We start from the raw sequence: 17,350 nt of genomic DNA, 5'->3' as shown, positions 1-17,350 counted from the left end.
AAAAAGCTACTTCTGCCTCTGGAACGTGAATGGTGAATTAATGTTAGTCACAGTGCGTTCTACTTGACAGATGTTTTAAATATTATTTTGTCAGATAGTCTTATTAGTAGTTAGTAGATGTCTCGCTGGATGGTGACCCGCGAAATGGAGGTCGCGGGAGGCCCATCCGGATGCCAAAAGCACAAATTGTATTAACGGGGCGACCGGCTTTAAATTGTTGAGCTTTAAATGCTCTGAGTGTAGAAGTGTGCCTGTGTGTTGTGTGTGAGAGAGAAAAAAAGGGGGTTTGAGAGAGAGTGCTTCTTCGTGTGTATGTGTGTATGTGTGTATGTGTGTGTGTGTACAAAGGCGCTGTCATGTGTTAATGCTAAAGCGCCACGACAATGCTGGACTTTTGACCCCTGGGATGCTGTATTTGCTCAGAGCAGAGATGATGGGCTGATAAAGAGGTGCTGCTCTGCCTGCCTGCCTGCAGCACCTCTGTGGATACTGGAGGAGGAATTCAGCAAAACAACAAAACACCAAAGACAGTTTACTTAATCTTCCTGTCAAAACTGAGACTACAGCACTCTAATGCTAAAATGGACGGATAAGCCACACCTGATGATTTTGAGCAAAAAGCAACAAGCCGAATTTTATCACCGGGACACAAACATGCTATCTTAGACTGTGCCCAACGAAGAAACGCACACACATGCACACAACCACACACAAGGGGTCTGTTTCATGTTTGGTTTGGCACACCCATGCCTTTGTCTGGACTGTGTTATGGGAAAGGAGAGGAGAGGGAGGAGGAGGAGGAGGAGGAGGAGGAGGAGGAGAAGGAGGAGGAGAGCGAGGTACAGAAGGAGGAAGTTTGTGTTTGTGCCGGGGCTGACACGGCAGCAACATTCCTGTGACTGCTGACTGAGATTCGACCAACTAGCTTTAAAAAGAACCAGTAGTAGAGACACAGAGGACACATTGTTTGGAGCACTGGCATCGATTAGATTACACCATCACGTAACATCGCTCTGCCTGAAATATTTCAGATCTGTTAGCAGAAGACAAGGCTCATCTTTAGGCAACGTTGTGGTCACACGCTTGATTTATGAGATCTCTAATTATTGATAAGATCACAAACATCTCTCTGTGTTACAGTTGCCTCTTATTCACCTCCTGTGGGGATTCTAGCGGGACTGTAAAATTCCAACCAAATATGAACACTAAAGATCACAATTTTGGATATATCTGAATGTATACTGTGTGTTTCTACATGTATGCATGTAAATATGCAGAGACACAGAGCTGCAATGTTTGGGGTGAGAGATGGCAAAGATTGATCTTTTTCAGATATTTCTCAAAACCTAATCCCCGGGCTCTATTTGTAATCTGTGGTGGAGATATTTGCATTAAGGGGATTAGTTTGCACCTGTCCCCCGGTTATTGGACTCTTTTGCTCTTCTTCTAGTCAGAAACACTGTGTCAGCTGGCCCATTTCCAGGCTCTACCAGGCTGACAGAAAACAAAGCAAGGACACAACCTTCCAAAAATGAGATGGAGATCAGGATGTAATCCTGGGTTAAACACTGAGATGATCTGGAGAAATTTGCTAGTCTTACTTTACTACTAATATTCACATTCTCCCCCTGCTCCATCACACTCTATTTTCTCATTGCATCATCTGTATATGCACTTATACCCAGCTGAAAATATCTTCTATGTTGACCAGTGAATCCTTTGTGTAAGGAAAACACAACCTTAATCTCAGGATGGACGTTCAGGCACAAACCGCAAAAACAGATCAATGGCCTAATCTGTTTTGGAGACAAACAGAGGAAAAGTGACTTCCTTAAAGAATCATATTATGGCCTGAACACGCCATTATTCTCTCTCTGTCCGAATGGTCTGAATATTTACGTTAAAGTTTCACCTTGAGGCAATTTCTAAATAGGGACTATTCCAGGCTTCCCCTGTTGAGGGGTAAATGCAACTCAGACAGAGGAAGCTGAGTCACTATGTTCTAGTTTGGTTTCCGATCTGTCATCCTGATTTCTGTCCTCACTTCCCCGCCAGCCTAACACACACACACACACACTCACACAAAGTTTGTCTCCCTAATAAACAGTCTGACAGTACTAACGATGACACAGTAGCAATGATCACAAGTGTGAGTCAATGTTTCTTGATTATGACCCACTGAGAGTGAATATATGCAGTTACTGTCAGCTGTAATGTGTTATCAAATTGTTATTGAGTTGTTCCAGTAGTTTCTTGTAAGCTGCTGGCAGCAATTCCTTTTACTATTCGATGGAACTCTGCAGCTGGTTTCATATGGTGGCTATGTTGCGCTCGTGTGTTATTGTGAGCTACGTTGCGCGTGTGTGTGTGTGTATGATTATATAAAAAAACAGGAAGAGGAAGAAACGGATCGAGCGGGATGATAGGCAATTCATGCAAAGTGATGGTATTTAGATAGTGATCCCTTCCTTAATCTGATTTTGACTGCTCCATGTACAAGAACAAAACCCATATTAAAGCCATTCAGCCTCATTTAGTGGACAAAGTTTTAACAACCTGTCATCTGAACTGTAATGGGAAGCAGATGGATTAAAATGGAGCAGTCCCTGTAGGTTCAGATGAAATTCTACAGAATGATGGACTCCTCTATGCTTTTGGAAATGAAAGAAATGGTAAGAACACAATACTAAATAAGAGGAAGGGCATTAATCAGCAGTGTAAACATGGTTCAATTTGTTCCACTACACTGGTTTTATCAACATTTATCTCTCGGTACATATCATTTAGCTGATATGATTAATTTCTCCCTTTGTTATGCCCTCTGGAACAGGTCCAAATGTGACACTTCTGAGCTTGGTGGAGTTATTTGACAAACATTGTTAAGGAACATTAAACGTTACTACATGGGTTTATAGATTGAAAGCAGACGACGTAGATACGAGTTACGATTTAAGTTACCTGGCCTATAACTTCTGAGCCATAACTCACAAGATCATAAAATGTTGCACATGGCATTTTTGGACCAGGAGAAAGTATTTTATATATTCTTTACCCTTTTTTGAAATATTTATTAGTGGGTATGTCTCATCCTTTAAAAAGTGACACATCTCATGAAGGAATCAGTCTACTCTACTGCAGCCAAACTTGGTGGACATGTGCACTCACGACTTGTGCCAAAAACTGAAACATCCATTAATGGTGGCACGACAACACATAAACTGTGTCAATAACTTTGGAACCAGAGATGTTTGTTAGTGGGAGGGGCATGAACCTGAGAATTAACAGAATTAATTATCAATAATATCTAACAGAAGGTTACTTGTATGATCTGGAAAACATTGTTTAACAATAGAACATGAACAGAGATATACAAGGACATTTGTTTTGCTCTACAGGATCATTTCAACTGTACAGTAAAGCTATATAATTGTCAATAGCAAAATTAAAGACAAATTAAAGACAGTATTTTCAAGCTGATTCAGAATCAATTGTTCTATTGCCGGGATTCCTCCGCAAAATAGATGCAGAACACAAGATTAAACTGGACTTATATAAGATTTTGGATTCACGTATATACACACACGGACAGACAAGAACAGACAGGCACTAGGAAATAACAGTTGTGTATAACAACACATGAGCTCATGTCACTGCCACATGATCCGTCCCAGAGTCAGCAGAGACGTCAAAAGGGGTTACGGGGCGACTTCCTCCAGATAAAAACAAACTCAGAACGTCTAACTGTCCTCCAGGGAAAGTTTTTCTCCCCACTAATCTGATTTGAGTGGGAAAAAAAAGAATGCCTCACAGAGCAACGAGGAAATGAAATTCCTGAAGAACAGACATCTCATCTAACGAACTCTGCCAAAAAAATGCATAAATTCACGTGATGTGTCAGTGACTTCCAGGTGGTTCATATAATAGCAGAAGCACATCTGATAAACTTTTACACCCCTTCCGCTGCTGCCACAATAAAAGTGTGCTGCTCTGTGAGTGGTCGAGAGCTGATTAAGAGTCGTGTGTTAAGCATTACACACATCAAAAACGGTACAACTTATATTTCCCGTGTGTATGTGTCGCAGTGTTAGAAGTGTGTACAACTTATTTTTGTCTTTTTTTGTGTGGAGAGCATGCACTTAGCCACGAAGATCAAGGCAGGTTGTGTTTGTATGCGGCTTCCTACACATGCTCAGATTCATGGGGGCTTGCGCGCGCGCGTGTGTGTGTGTGTGTGTGTGTGTGTGTGTGTGTGTGTGTGTGTGTGTGTGTGTGCGTGTGTGTGTGTGTGTGTGTGTGTGTGTTTGTCCATGCTGTGTGTGTGTGTTCAGGAGGGAATGACACAGAGGAGACTTCAAAGAGCTCTTTCATCAGATGGAGAAGAAAGATCTCATCATCGTCATCTCTCTCTCTTAGCTGATCAACTGCACAACAAATACAAGCGAGTAACTGTCGCATACAATTAAGTCTCTTAATAAAAATCTTGGTTGCCAAGTTACGGCGCTTTGAAAAACAAAGGATACACCCAATAAAAGATACTTGAGCAAAGCCTTGGGGGTAAGAATTATGTGTAACCTTGGAACAGAATGCCTGCGGTACAATTGCCTTGATGAAGAACAACCTGACTCACTAAGATAATTTATATGTTCGCACACGACAAGAAGCCTCCCTGGGCGCTGCGCCTGATCAGGGGAGGAACTCGGCAAGTTGACACAGAGCTGTGACCTGTCAAGTGTTTTACAAACCGACTCTAGCGTTGCCTTGTGAATAGTGACACCACGCTGACAACCGCTCTCTCTACTTCTCTCACAAACACATAGTTACCATCACAGAAAGTGCAACAATGAAGTATCAGCATAGAGTGTTCGGTCCTATTTCTGATCCGAGCCATCTGTTGCTTCTGATAGTGTAGTGTAACTAAAGTACCCTTGTGTCTTGTTGCGTTTAGAAGTATAGAGCTGTTCCATGGAAAACTTAGTAGTAGTAATATTTGTTACCCTTTCTTGAAGGCGGCCTGGTGCGACTGCGGGACCGGCTGCGCTGGCGCTGCAGTCGGGTCTTGCCCAGGAATCTGTAATAGTACGAGGGTCTCCCAGATCCCTTCCTGGTGATGCCAGCCATGGTGTCAACCTTCACTCCCCCCCGACTTACTGGTATCTGGTATCCGTGCAGATAAACTCCTCCAACAGTGCAATTCTGTTTATCACAAACTTGGCTCGAGAGTCCGCTTTTGACTAGACACTCAGATCTACTTCAGTTAGAGTCCTCATGGATTGTGTCAGGTTCAAACCCACTCCACTGTGAAGCCATTTCCAGTGACGATGAAACCATCAGACATCCGCTGCTGTTCAACCCTTTGCTCCAGTGCAGTGTCCTCTCCCACAGTTCAAGAGTTCCGCTCCACCTTTAAACACTCCCACTGCAAAGTTTCCCACAGCGAGATCCCAGAGGCATGATGTCCGGGATACTGTGTGCTTTTGCATGCATGTGTGTGCATATCCTGAATGACAGGAAAGCTTTTCCTGTTCCCAGTACAAGAGGACACTAAAGGAATTTTTAAAAAAAGTCACTCCCTATGTTTCAATAAAGTTCAAACAAGGAGCCTTGGGAATCCCTGGATTTGACACAATGAAAGCCCCTCTCCTCTACTCCTGCAGCTCTCCTAAATGAGTGTGTGTGTGAGTGTGTGTAACTAAGAAAGAGAGAGAGAGAGAGAGAGAGAGAGAGAGAGAGAGAGAGAGAGAGAACTTTGCATTTGAGAGAGAACAACAGAACAAAGTTTTGGTTGCTTGGAAAACACGGCCAGATTAAGGGTTCAATGGAATGGAGTGGAGTTCACGGGAAACACTTCAGCCTACAATGTCAACATTTCCTCAGGCTAATGAGTCCTGATCCAGACAAAGCATCAGTCAAAATACCAGCCCGGGTTTTACACCCTCTCTTCACTCCCCGAGGCAAGAGCGGCCTGACATCTGATGACCTATCACAAGTAGATGCAGGAAGGCTGCTAAGAGTGACGGATAGCCAATCAGAGCGCTGTGGGGGAGCGGGTCAGGCAGCTGGACCAGAGTCCACAATTAGATGACAGCATGAGACAGACAGCATAGAAATCTGCACCGTATGCACATCCCAGAAGATATTTACATCGTTTTTTCATAATCATTGAAATGTTCAGCGTCCAATTCTCCATTTCCAGCAGTTGCACCAGCGTTTGGTTTGCAATGCAGAAAAGAATGGCTAGGCTAGAAATGTGATTACCATGATGGATGTACAGACAAATAAAAGAGAGCCACCTACAGATGGTCAAATAGTTATTGCAACTGACAAGTGATCTCTGGGAAGCACCGCAATGACCACAAAGACATTACAAAAGCCTCAATTAATTACTAATTATTAAACAAATGACAGGCTCTAGTGAAACACGAGCAGGGGGAAACAGTGCCAAATAGTGCTGATAACTTTGTGAATTAATTAGCTGATCAATAGAATATGATTTATGATTGAGGGCTATTTGACTGTCAGTCAGAAAAATAACACTAAAATTACTGACAAAACAAAATCAACCTTCAAACAATCAACTACTTGCAGATCTTCCTCTACAGCAGATCTTTTTATCTGTGGTCGGTGTATTTTTGTTACTGTGGTCTACTTCTCTTCTCCATTACCTTTCCTTTCCCTCCTTCTTCACTGTGTGGTTCCCCTCAGTTGTTTAAAAGTGAGAGCGGTGGGGCCCATAACGCTACATGCTGCGTGGCGTTTTTTTTTCATCGTTACCTCAGTCCATAAACTCCCAAACAGAACGCAGCACTGTATGTATGTGTGTTTGTGCTCGTGTGTCTGCGTGTAACACAGCCCGAGTGTTCCTTTTTGGGTCTCACACAGATTATGTAGAAAAACCATTAGCAGGTACACATCACCCCAAAACAAGCCGAAGCCTGGAGCTCGGGGAGCACAGGGAAAGTAAGGAGCTTCAGACTTTACACTGTTGCCACTTGATACATTAATATTTACAATCGCACACTCGTGCAAAAACCTGTCTTAAGAGATACACAAAAACTTTGCCTGTAACGTCTGGCAAATACAGAGCTATCAGGTTTATATCTCAACTTAGGCTTCACTCTCTCACACACACACACACACACACACACACACACACGTATACCAGCTCCTTTTTTTTATTACAAAGCAGAATGATTTGTCTCGACTTTCATGAGAGTCTCACTGGGAATTGGTGACTACAATGAGCTCTTGTTAGAATGGGCCACAAAGCTACAGGCAGGCAGGGCAGTACATGGAGGTCACGCAGAGTCCATGAGCTACTGCAGCTTTCCTCTGGGTCAACAACAACGACACCAGTGAGGAGAGAAGCGAAAGTGCCAATAAAACATATGGAAGGTAAATAATTTTTAACCACTGGCAGCGCTTTAATTGGCTTGTGTAGAAAAACAGACGGGACAAACCAGGAGACCAGTAGTCAAAAGTGCATCATCAAACGCTCAATTAATTCAATTGTATTCACAGATTTACTGCAAGGTGCCTGTTTCTTTCTATCGTATTACATTACAATACATTACGATCATTTAGCAGACGCTTTTATCCAAAGCGACTTACATTACATTACCACCCTTCGCAGAGGGGGGAGCAACTGGGGGTTCGGTGCCTTGCTCAGGGGCACCTCGGCAGGGACTCAAACCAGCAACCCTCCGGTTCTTAGGCGGAAGCTCTAGCCACTAAGCCACTGCCTCCCTATCACAACATTATTTTTAATCAAGCAGTGAAGAGGACAGTCAAATACTTTCAAAAAACATGTAAGAACCAACACAGGCAAGATACTGATACTGTAGCACGCAAAAGTTATGCAATTCTAATTCTAATAAATGCGGAAGACAACGAGTAGACAGCAGCGCGGGTCAGCACAGTGCAATGGCCAAAAGTACTGATTCTTCTGTAAGAGCACCCCAGAAGAAGTTTTCAGCAGTGTACTAGGTATGATAGCACAATAAAGTCAGAGTAAGAAGCCAGATGCAAGATGAGAAAATACATCATCGCAGACACGAGTAACTGTATGAATGCCTTACCTGTGAAGAAAGAGAAAGGGGTGGAGATTTAAGAGTCACATGGCATCAAGAGAAAAAAAGAAAAGAAATTAACGATTTAGATTGAGTGGTGCTGAAGAGAACATTTTCACTTCAACTCCACTTCATTTCTCAGCGCTGTGCATTTTGAGTTTAAAGAAGCGATTTAAAGCCAGACTCCACACTGCTGCACACACTTCAATATGCAAGCCATCAGTGTGAGACTGCATAATGAGCATAATTAATTGATATGCTGTGAGCCTGGCACAGAAAGGTCTAACTGGAGATCTAACTAGATGTAACACTTATTCCTGGTTCATGTAAATCACCGACAGCTGCTACGATGCCAAATGCTGCACATATGCTGGGCGCTGAGCACTTTCAAAACTATGGTCACTGCAAAAAGCACATAATTACTGACTGCTCCATTCATGTGTTGATTTTGTACAGTTCAGAAACCCTTGGATACATCTGGAAGTCATATCATCATTTCCATTATGTGCCAGGCTCAGAACATATAAATCAACACTCATAAGCACTGTTTTAAATGTTTGTCATTCAAGTCAATGACCCTATAAAACTTTTGAACGTTTCTTGGAAATGTTGCTTGTATCTAGTTTAGGGCGAAATTGAAGTATTTCTTTCTCACACAAAAAGACAAAGTGGGTTGTATTGATTCTTTACACGGCTCACTCTATTGTCTCCATGCGGAGAGTGGGTCTCACAGAGACCGGCACATTCGGCCATTACACCTGAAATATAGCCAGCCATTAGAGTGAGACACATCAGAGAAAAAGACTAGACGGCTCTGGAATCACAGGGCAGTGGTGGACCATAAGAAACCATAAAAGTTTAAGGATCGAAAGGCATTCTGAGTGAAACCCGAGTGTCTGGGTCTGACATGAAATACAAGTATGGATTATGAGCGGAGGACAAGCCCATAGTGACATCTTGAATCTCCACATGCCGATAATAGATTAATCCAGTGGTTCCCAAACTTTTTCTGCAGGGCCCCCCTTCTACACACACAAACACACTGTGACACATGTTTTGTTCACATCTTTAGCTTCCAAACTCCATTGGAATTTATAAAACTGCAACGTATCATTTAAAAAAAATAAATAAGCAGATCTTTTCAGCGACTGTTGTGGGCTGCTGCAGATCTTTTCAAATTGGTGATTCAGCTTTTCAATGTCTAGCTTCAACCTATATTTTGTGTTTATTGAGGCTCAGATAGATAAGATGTGGCAAAGGAAGGAGTGTGGCCATGGCTCTCCTACCTAGCAGCGGGTAACCGCTCATTCTCCTGCTGTTTTGTTAATAATAATAATTAGTTAAATCCCTCACAACTGGGTTTGAAACGCTTAACTAGCGGCTAGCCAAGCTAACAATGCGTCAGACCAGCTGATCAGCGCAAATTGTGAAGCAGGGCGGATAAAAACAAACAACCAGACTGAAGAGCTGCAGTAAAACCTGATAACAGAGGCTACAAATGCATGGAGCAATGGTATCTGGGCCCTCATTCTATGTAATAAAGTCACCTCTGCTTTGCTCTCTCTCTTATATGTAATATCGCTCAAATGAAAAACGTGGTCATACTATACAAACTTCCTGCAGTATTTGCTGTGGGCAGATTTACATGTGCCATCGCTTGATCAAACAAATTCCAGAGCACAAATTTGTAGCATCGGCTTGCTTGATTTCTAGTGCATAATGCACTACACTGCCGTGAGACCGCCAACACAAACTACCCATATGGGAAACAGAGATCTAGACGTCCTTACTGGGAGGAGGCATGATCGGCCAAACAGCAGATCAAAACTGTATCAACACTGACCCCCTCTGGACAACATGGTAACATGCAACTGATGCTCAAACAAGCATCTTCTGCCACTGATATACTGTGTAACGTTGAGAGAAAACATACCTCCACCAAGGTCGATCTTGGGTTATTGAAAATGATTGGAAAAGGTTATTGGAGCCACACTTGGTCTAAAAATACTTTTTCACTTCAGATAAACAGTAGTAATTCACGAGGGACAGAGAAGAAGTTCAACAATGCAATATAAAATTGTGCAGTCTATCAATCTTTGATACAGATTGCAACAAAAAGTTAAGTTACTTAAAAGTCTCCTTAGCCAACCTTATTTTATTGCAATCGCTCTAAAAAGATTGGAGATACTCCCGGTAATTCAACAACAAGAGGAGAAGACAATCGTACCGAGACTTTGGAACGCTTCCTTCTATTGCTGGGAAAATAAATCCCAAATTGGAATCCAATACAGGACCCCAGTCACATCGAGTCCGAATTCCTTTCAGCATCATCAGGTCCCATGATATACTGCCTGTGTAGTATATCAATGTGTGTCAATATGTCTTACATCTGAGCAGACGCGACCCCAGACCCCAAACCCTCTCTGCTCAGTGTGTGGAGTGTCACCACAAAATAGCACAACAAGATTGCTATGAAAATCATTCAGTAACAGGCTACGTTCATCAAACATTTAAAACGCAAATTATTTATGAAGAAATATTACAGAAAACCCCGACTATCAACAATTCCAAAAAGTGTGTAAATACGTGCTTGTGTTTTCAATTAAAACCTGTTGGCACCAGATGCTGCGCTGGCTCTGGGTTTAACTGAGGGCGTGAGTACTCAACATGTTTAATTCATGAGCCTGAGAATTATATAATTCACATTTTACAAAGTGCTGAGCAGTGAGAACAAAGCACAATCAAAATATAATCTACGACGAGGACAGTGAGCTAAAATGAGAGTATGGGATAGGAGCAGGCGTTTGGAAGACAGCATTACAGAGAAGGTACCTAAAACAGGTTGTTTTCACTGAGCGAAGAAGTAAAGCCTAACTGAAGCAAATCCATCAAAACTGACACCTGAATGTAAATAGGTACACACCAATCTGATAAGTGGTATGTCTCCTTGAAAGTTTTCCAATAGAAAGTCGACCTTGAAAATAAACACGAGTAGCTCTCGGACACTTTTATTTTGTCAAAGTAGCTCTCAGAGGCAAAAAGGTTGGAGACCCCTGCTCTAAAGTGTGCTTAGTGGCCAATCAATCATGCCCAGATGCTCCACAGAACACCTGAGGTGGTCTTCTTGATCTAGGACACTGAGTTTTCATTCATTAGATCAACACTGACATCTCAACACTGAGGTTTTATCATCGATTCCTTTCATCTTCCTCTTTCTCATCTTCTAAGATTAATTGTCATTTCTAATTGTGCTTTAAAGACTTTAACGTTATTGCACACAAAATATGAGAGGTCCTTAAAAAATAAATTCATAAAAATCTTCTCTTTGAGCGACAAGCTTACAAAGTATAAAATATATATACAAACAGTTTATTTAGGAAAAGCATACAAGCGAGCAATATACAACAAGTATACGCACGTTGATGATTGTGGATAAATTGAACAAGCTGGAGATCCCGGGATGAGCCCCGTTTGCTGGCTGGCTGTTTCTGTAGTCGTGTTTCACAGCCCTCCAGCTGTCCCCCAAGCTGCCTGTGTGGATTTAAGCTGAGCCAGTGGCCTCTCCTGTGGTCATGTACCACTTTGCTTATCTCTCTCCTGCTCCTGCACCGCTGTGCTTCCGACGTTACTAGCCCCCGTCGAGCAACAAAACACAATCGTGAGGCTCATACCAGGGAGACAAAAGCCTGCGAGCGAGAGGCCTGTCAGGGCTATTTCTGGTTTCGCCCACAGAGGGACGGCATATCTTTCAGAGTGGTCAACAATAGCAAAAGGAAGAATATACATCCTGAAAATTTCCGTCTAGTAAGAATGAAGGGTGTATGTGTGTGCGAGTAGAAATTTAACTCAATTGCACTGAAGCAATAAACCGGTGGTGACACACAGAGTGATATTCAGCGACAGTATCAGCACTACACACTGAATGGGGCACATTCTGTTGTTGACATTTCAAGCCAATGCTTACAATGAGAAATCTGTTCCAATCAATCGTCAGCAGATCAAACAAATAACCCCCTACCCCCTTACCCCCCACCCATGCCTGCAAACACACTGGTGCCAGCCAAACAAAACATCTCCCTTGGAATCACATACTGCACAGAATGGACCTATGCCAACATACACACACAGACACACACAAGGACACACACTCTTCATCTACTTACTCATTCCTTAGAAAGTACGATAACATGTGACTTTATTGACCGCTGCGAGAGGAATTACACGTCACACACGCGCATTTCAGAGTAAGCTGTGAGGTCTTCTCTGTCCCACCTTCTCTCGCTAATCCTGTTTTTATTTAAGTCCCTTGTCAAACAACAAGCTATGGAAGATGGATCAGGAGAGTGAATGCATGCAGAAATAAATACTAATGCAGAAGTAAAAAAAAACTAAATAATTTATAAATGCTGATGATTATGTTAATAAATAAAAAACAGCATTTTACAGTTATTTGTGATATTTCATACTGCACAGTTTTTGTACGTGAAACCAAATGTTTGCACACAATGTTTGTTTTTTGTGCAAACAATTTAGTATAATTACCCTGCTTTAGGGTAAATGGCTGCAAAGATTAAGATAAAAACAATTGATCTTTACTTTGGATACTGCATCTTATGATGTTTAGGAGAAAAACAAATCCCTACATTATCATGCAATGTCAAAAACAAATTCTTCCTTCTGAGACATTATGATGTATGAATGTGAATTGGAGAAATGAGAAGTGGGAGTCTGAGAGAGGCAGGGAGCCGGTTTTAGAGATAAAACAACGTGTCATTAGAGCAACGGGATCGTAGAACTTCAATTATCCGCCTCTTAGTTCATTCCTGAGGGTTTTTATTGCTGCTCTTTAAACTCCCCCCCTTGCTGTCTTTGAACATGTAAGGATGAAGTTTTTCTCTTTCTCTTCAGGATCAGTCAAGCTGCTTTCTTAGACCATAGAGCACTGTAAACAAAGATAATGAATGTAGTCAACAGGGCTCAGGTCTTAATTGCCCATTGGTATCCGCTCATAGTCCAGATAAATATCTCCTCCAGCAGTCTGAATACCTGGGAAAATAAACAATATCATACTAAAAACACTCATTTCAATCTATAAAACGCCTATTCTTTAAGTTCGAACTCTTGGAATTCAGTCACAGCCCACGTGAGGGTCATTAACTTCTCATTCAGCCACAGAGACTCCATTGTCATGGGAACAATGGGCATAATTTGTCTGGTTCTCATTCGTTATGGAGCGATAGCACTCCAGCACATTTATCTGACTCCTGCACTACACATATAGAATTTCCTCTCATCAGCAAGACACAATGTAGTATGTGAGGTATAAACAGCAAGCATGCATTCCTTCTCTCCTACTCACACACACTGACACACACAGACACGGTTGTGCTGATATCTATGACCTTGCGTAGAGAAGCAGTGGCTGCCAATGTGGGCAGGATGGGAAGACGGATCTCTGCCTTCTTCTTATTCTCAAAGTTGTACTGCCCCAGAAACAAGGGGTACAGTGTATGTGTGCATGTGTGTGTGTGCAGCTATTCAGAGAGATTCAGGGCAGGACACAGGAGGAGTACAAATATCTGGGTCAGTACAGTCACAAGTTGGCACTATGACGAAATTAACAACCAACTCACTCACCTTTAATCAATTCAATAACTGAGCTAATCCCCCTTTCACGGCTTAGGTACTTTGCATCTAAACAAACTTAAAGTTCTTGTTGAATAAGTGATTTACCATAAAAAAAGTTGTGTGTGAATGTGTGTATGTCCCAACAGGTCCAAAGCAGGAGGGAAAGGTATGTGACAGGAAGTGATGTAGGTTGGAGGGAAAGGGGAACCTTTGGGAGTGGAGCTCATGTTCCCCTCTTTCCTGTTTCTATTTCAGACCAGTATCAACACATTTCTCTCTGCCACAGTATTGTGTGCATTCGAACTTGAATGAGCACTTCTTCTAATTATTAGATTAGTGTATTTACTCATATTAAATTTGTGTATTTACAAGGGACTCCCTTGTATGAACAGTGATCTCATGACATGCATGCACAAAAGGTGTAAATAGCTCATGTTAATGTAAAATGATCAGGACAAAGCTCTCATTTCACCAAATCATCCTGTTGTTAATATATAAATAAATATTTTCCTGCTTCAATAATTGATTGCATTGCATTGCCGTTCTATGGAAAACATAGCAGAAACTCTGATCCTTGCGGATGGAGACTCAATACTCCCGGGCAAAGAGTGAATATTTGATGGCTGTTTAGTTTGAAGTCGCATCTTTTGAACCAAGACAGACATGAGACATTTTAAGCAAGTCTTTCATTTTAGATTCTACCAGCTTTTCATCTTTAGTGCTTTCTTAATTAGAGAACAGTCTAAGGTGTCCTCAGGCAGCAATGAAATAAAGTTGTACTCTGTCATGCCATTTTTATAGAGAACCGTGGAAATATATTTCCCACACTGGGTTTTGAAGTCTCAGCACCTTGAGTTGTTTTTTAGTGAAGGCCACATTTTCTCGAGGCCTCTGTGTGCTTTTATACAGTCAGCTTTCATTTCATTTTGACTGCCATGGGGCTGGTTCATTGATGGCTTTTTGTGTCTACAAATTGTATTGGTTGTTCTCTCTGCAGCTGTGTGAAAAAAGGCTGTTTGTGCATCAATAAAGGCAGATTTAACAAGAGGAGGTAATGAGACAGAGTAATATGCCCCACTGCACAGACTCAAACCAATCACCAATCACTTCATATTAGGTCATCCTCAGTTCTGCCCATTAAATTTCATTATTTATGATATGATTATGATCAATCATGATTTACACAGAATGATAAGATGAAATGACATAATATGACTGATCTTTTAAGTGTTTGTACGGAAGCCCAGAACCACATACCACACAATGTAAGCACTTGAGTAGGGACATATTATGTGTGTTTACAAACAGCGGCCAGTCATCTTATCTCCATGTTAAAACACGTTTCATTTCCTGTTGGTACTTAAGCAGGTCTGAACACACGCCTGGGACCTTCCTCACTACAAGTCAGTCAGTTAAGACTTCAGTACCTGCTCTTCACTCTATAAAGGAAGTTCTAATTCATCACAACTGTGCCCAGCCAGCCCTCGCTGCTGCAAATAAGTGGCAAAAATGAAGTCTTGAAATATATACAATAAGATATTTTGTTGGTTGAAAATAAAGTAGTTATTTTTCTAGTGATGCACTTAGGAACAATCCACTGTACAGTAACTGTTGCACAGTAATTTCCCTTGGGATAATAAACTTTTAGCTTATCTTATCTTAATCAAATGCTCCCTCTTCCCTCTGACTGTTGGGAGATTGCCACGGGAGGCAGGTAGATGTTACAGGCCTTCAATGCCTGAAATTCTTAAAGTGAGATAAATGTTAAATTGAAGCTTCAGTGAAAATTTAAGTAAGAGCAAGTAAACAATACCAGCATCCCGATTCCTAGGTCTGTTAGGATGTTATTGAATAACTATATGTAGTAAAAGACTGACACATTCGGGTAGTAGTAGTCCATAGCGTGACAATAAACATCAAAAACTATGATGAAACAGCCTCTAATGCCAATAAACAAAGGCAGGCCAAGAGTCACCCTTTGCTGCACAGAAATCAACACTCATCACCTCAGATTAGCCTCCCCAAATACAATGTTATTTTGTAAAAGGTCAGATGTAACAGGTACATCAAATCACACTGCATCAACCAGGCCTTCACCGCACAAATGTGGCAAATATAGATCAGTCAACAATGTGTGGAGACTGCTGGAAGAGCGCACAGGTGTCGACCTCATGAAGTTGGCTGAAAGAATGCCAAGAGTGTGTCAAGCTGTTGTCAAGGCGAAGGGTGGCTGTCGAAAATATAATTAGTTCTCCCGTGGAGGGCATGCTTTCAGTGTTTGCTTTTCAGCAACCACTTTTTTCTTCAAAAGTAGTGGATGAATTTAAAAGACATTTTGCAGATAAGTGGGACTCGGGTCAAGGAGTCTGGATGAAGACACATATCTCTCCCTTTCTCACTCACTCTCTTTCTTTTAAGAAGAGGACAGTCATCTTAATGAAAGAAGTTCAGGCATGTGTATGATGTGATGAACTATCAACAGGTGCAACTTACCCCTATATTGATCCAAAATTGCTGTTTTTAAAAAAAATAATAAAACAGCAGTATAAAACGTTTTTGACCCATTTTAACAGCTATGGATATATAGTAGATCCAGGGGAAGATGATGCCAACAGGACTTTTGTGCACAATATCTTTTTTCTTTACACATCATTTCAAGATAATAAATAAATAAATACAAACTCGTTAGGTTTTTTTTAGCTCTATTTTTTAAATCACTTTATGGTCACTGGGTCATGTTTTCTCCCTTTTTCTATGTGGAAAATGTAAATACGTATATACGTATATGTGGCTAGTGGCTCTGAGGTGAAAAACAGGAAGAAGTCTGACAGCACACACACAATAAAACACCTAAAATAAACCATCCCCTAAGACATGAACTTGTAACCTTACATGGGTACAGAGGGAGACATTTGGTGATCATATGTCATCAAAAGTATACAAATACAAGCGCATGTGCACACAGCCGTTTGTTTATGAGGCAACCTTTTATGCTGGAGACTCACAGGCACAGAAACTGAAATAAATGCCTGGCCCTTGAAACCTCAATGGGTGGTCCTGCTCCTTGTAAATCGGCACAACAGGGCTTTATCAGACAAGACAGGACACACAATGGAACACGCAAACGTTACTCCTCCACCCAAACACAAAGACAAATACATAGACCCGAACACAAAGGCCAACGCATACAATCTTCACTCTCAGGCTTGTTGTTTTCATTGTTCCAAAACCTGAACACAATCACGGAGAGTGACCGGATCACTTTAAAGCAGTGGCCTCCAACAGGTCGTTTGCCAGCTACCAGTAGCTCGCCGGGCGTTTCTGAGTAGCTTGCAAAAGGTTAAAAGAATACGAACATTTGACAACGTGTCACTTGGTAAAGCTGTTTAAATTTTTTATCCAACCGAATTCACAGACATCCAGCCCCCTTTTGTGACAAAACGATTATAAGCCAACCAACTGTCAGTCCAACAAATGACACTGCTGTCATGTTTGGGTTACGTGACACGTAACATTCGGCTAGCCCCGATAAAAGGCAACAAATATACTATTTTTATGAGGAATTAGAAAAATTTACAAATGTGAATGACAAGCGTGTGCGGGTCTCGTTTGCGGTGCAAACGCGTCTGTGGAGCACCACTTCACCACTTTCTGCC

General features: G+C 41.7%; 1 protein-coding gene across 5 annotated transcripts in view; it reads right to left on the bottom strand.

The window, feature by feature from the left end:
- dab2ipb (DAB2 interacting protein b) overlaps positions 1–17,350 on the bottom strand; it is a 101,805-nt gene that overhangs the window by 69,543 nt on the left and 14,912 nt on the right. For 3 of the 5 annotated variants that reach the window (XM_076158733.1, XM_076158736.1, XM_076158734.1), the window contains exon 1: positions 4,995–5,669. The exons of the other annotated variants lie outside the window; for them this stretch is intronic. In XM_076158733.1, coding sequence (XP_076014848.1) covers positions 4,995–5,118 — 124 coding nt within the window. In that variant the 5' untranslated portion in view covers positions 5,119–5,669. Of the gene's footprint in view, positions 1–4,994; positions 5,670–17,350 lie in introns of those variants that run through there. 5 annotated transcript variants of the gene reach the window in all.

This window comes from Genypterus blacodes, unplaced genomic scaffold (assembly GCF_046128005.1).
Source record: "Genypterus blacodes isolate CSIRO-AG114 ecotype Tasmania unplaced genomic scaffold, CSIRO-AGI_Gbla_v1 ptg000085l_1, whole genome shotgun sequence".
Classification (NCBI taxonomy): domain Eukaryota; kingdom Metazoa; phylum Chordata; class Actinopteri; order Ophidiiformes; family Ophidiidae; genus Genypterus; species Genypterus blacodes.
Note: the sequence above shows the minus strand (reverse complement) of the source record. Positions and strands in the feature narration are given on the sequence as shown.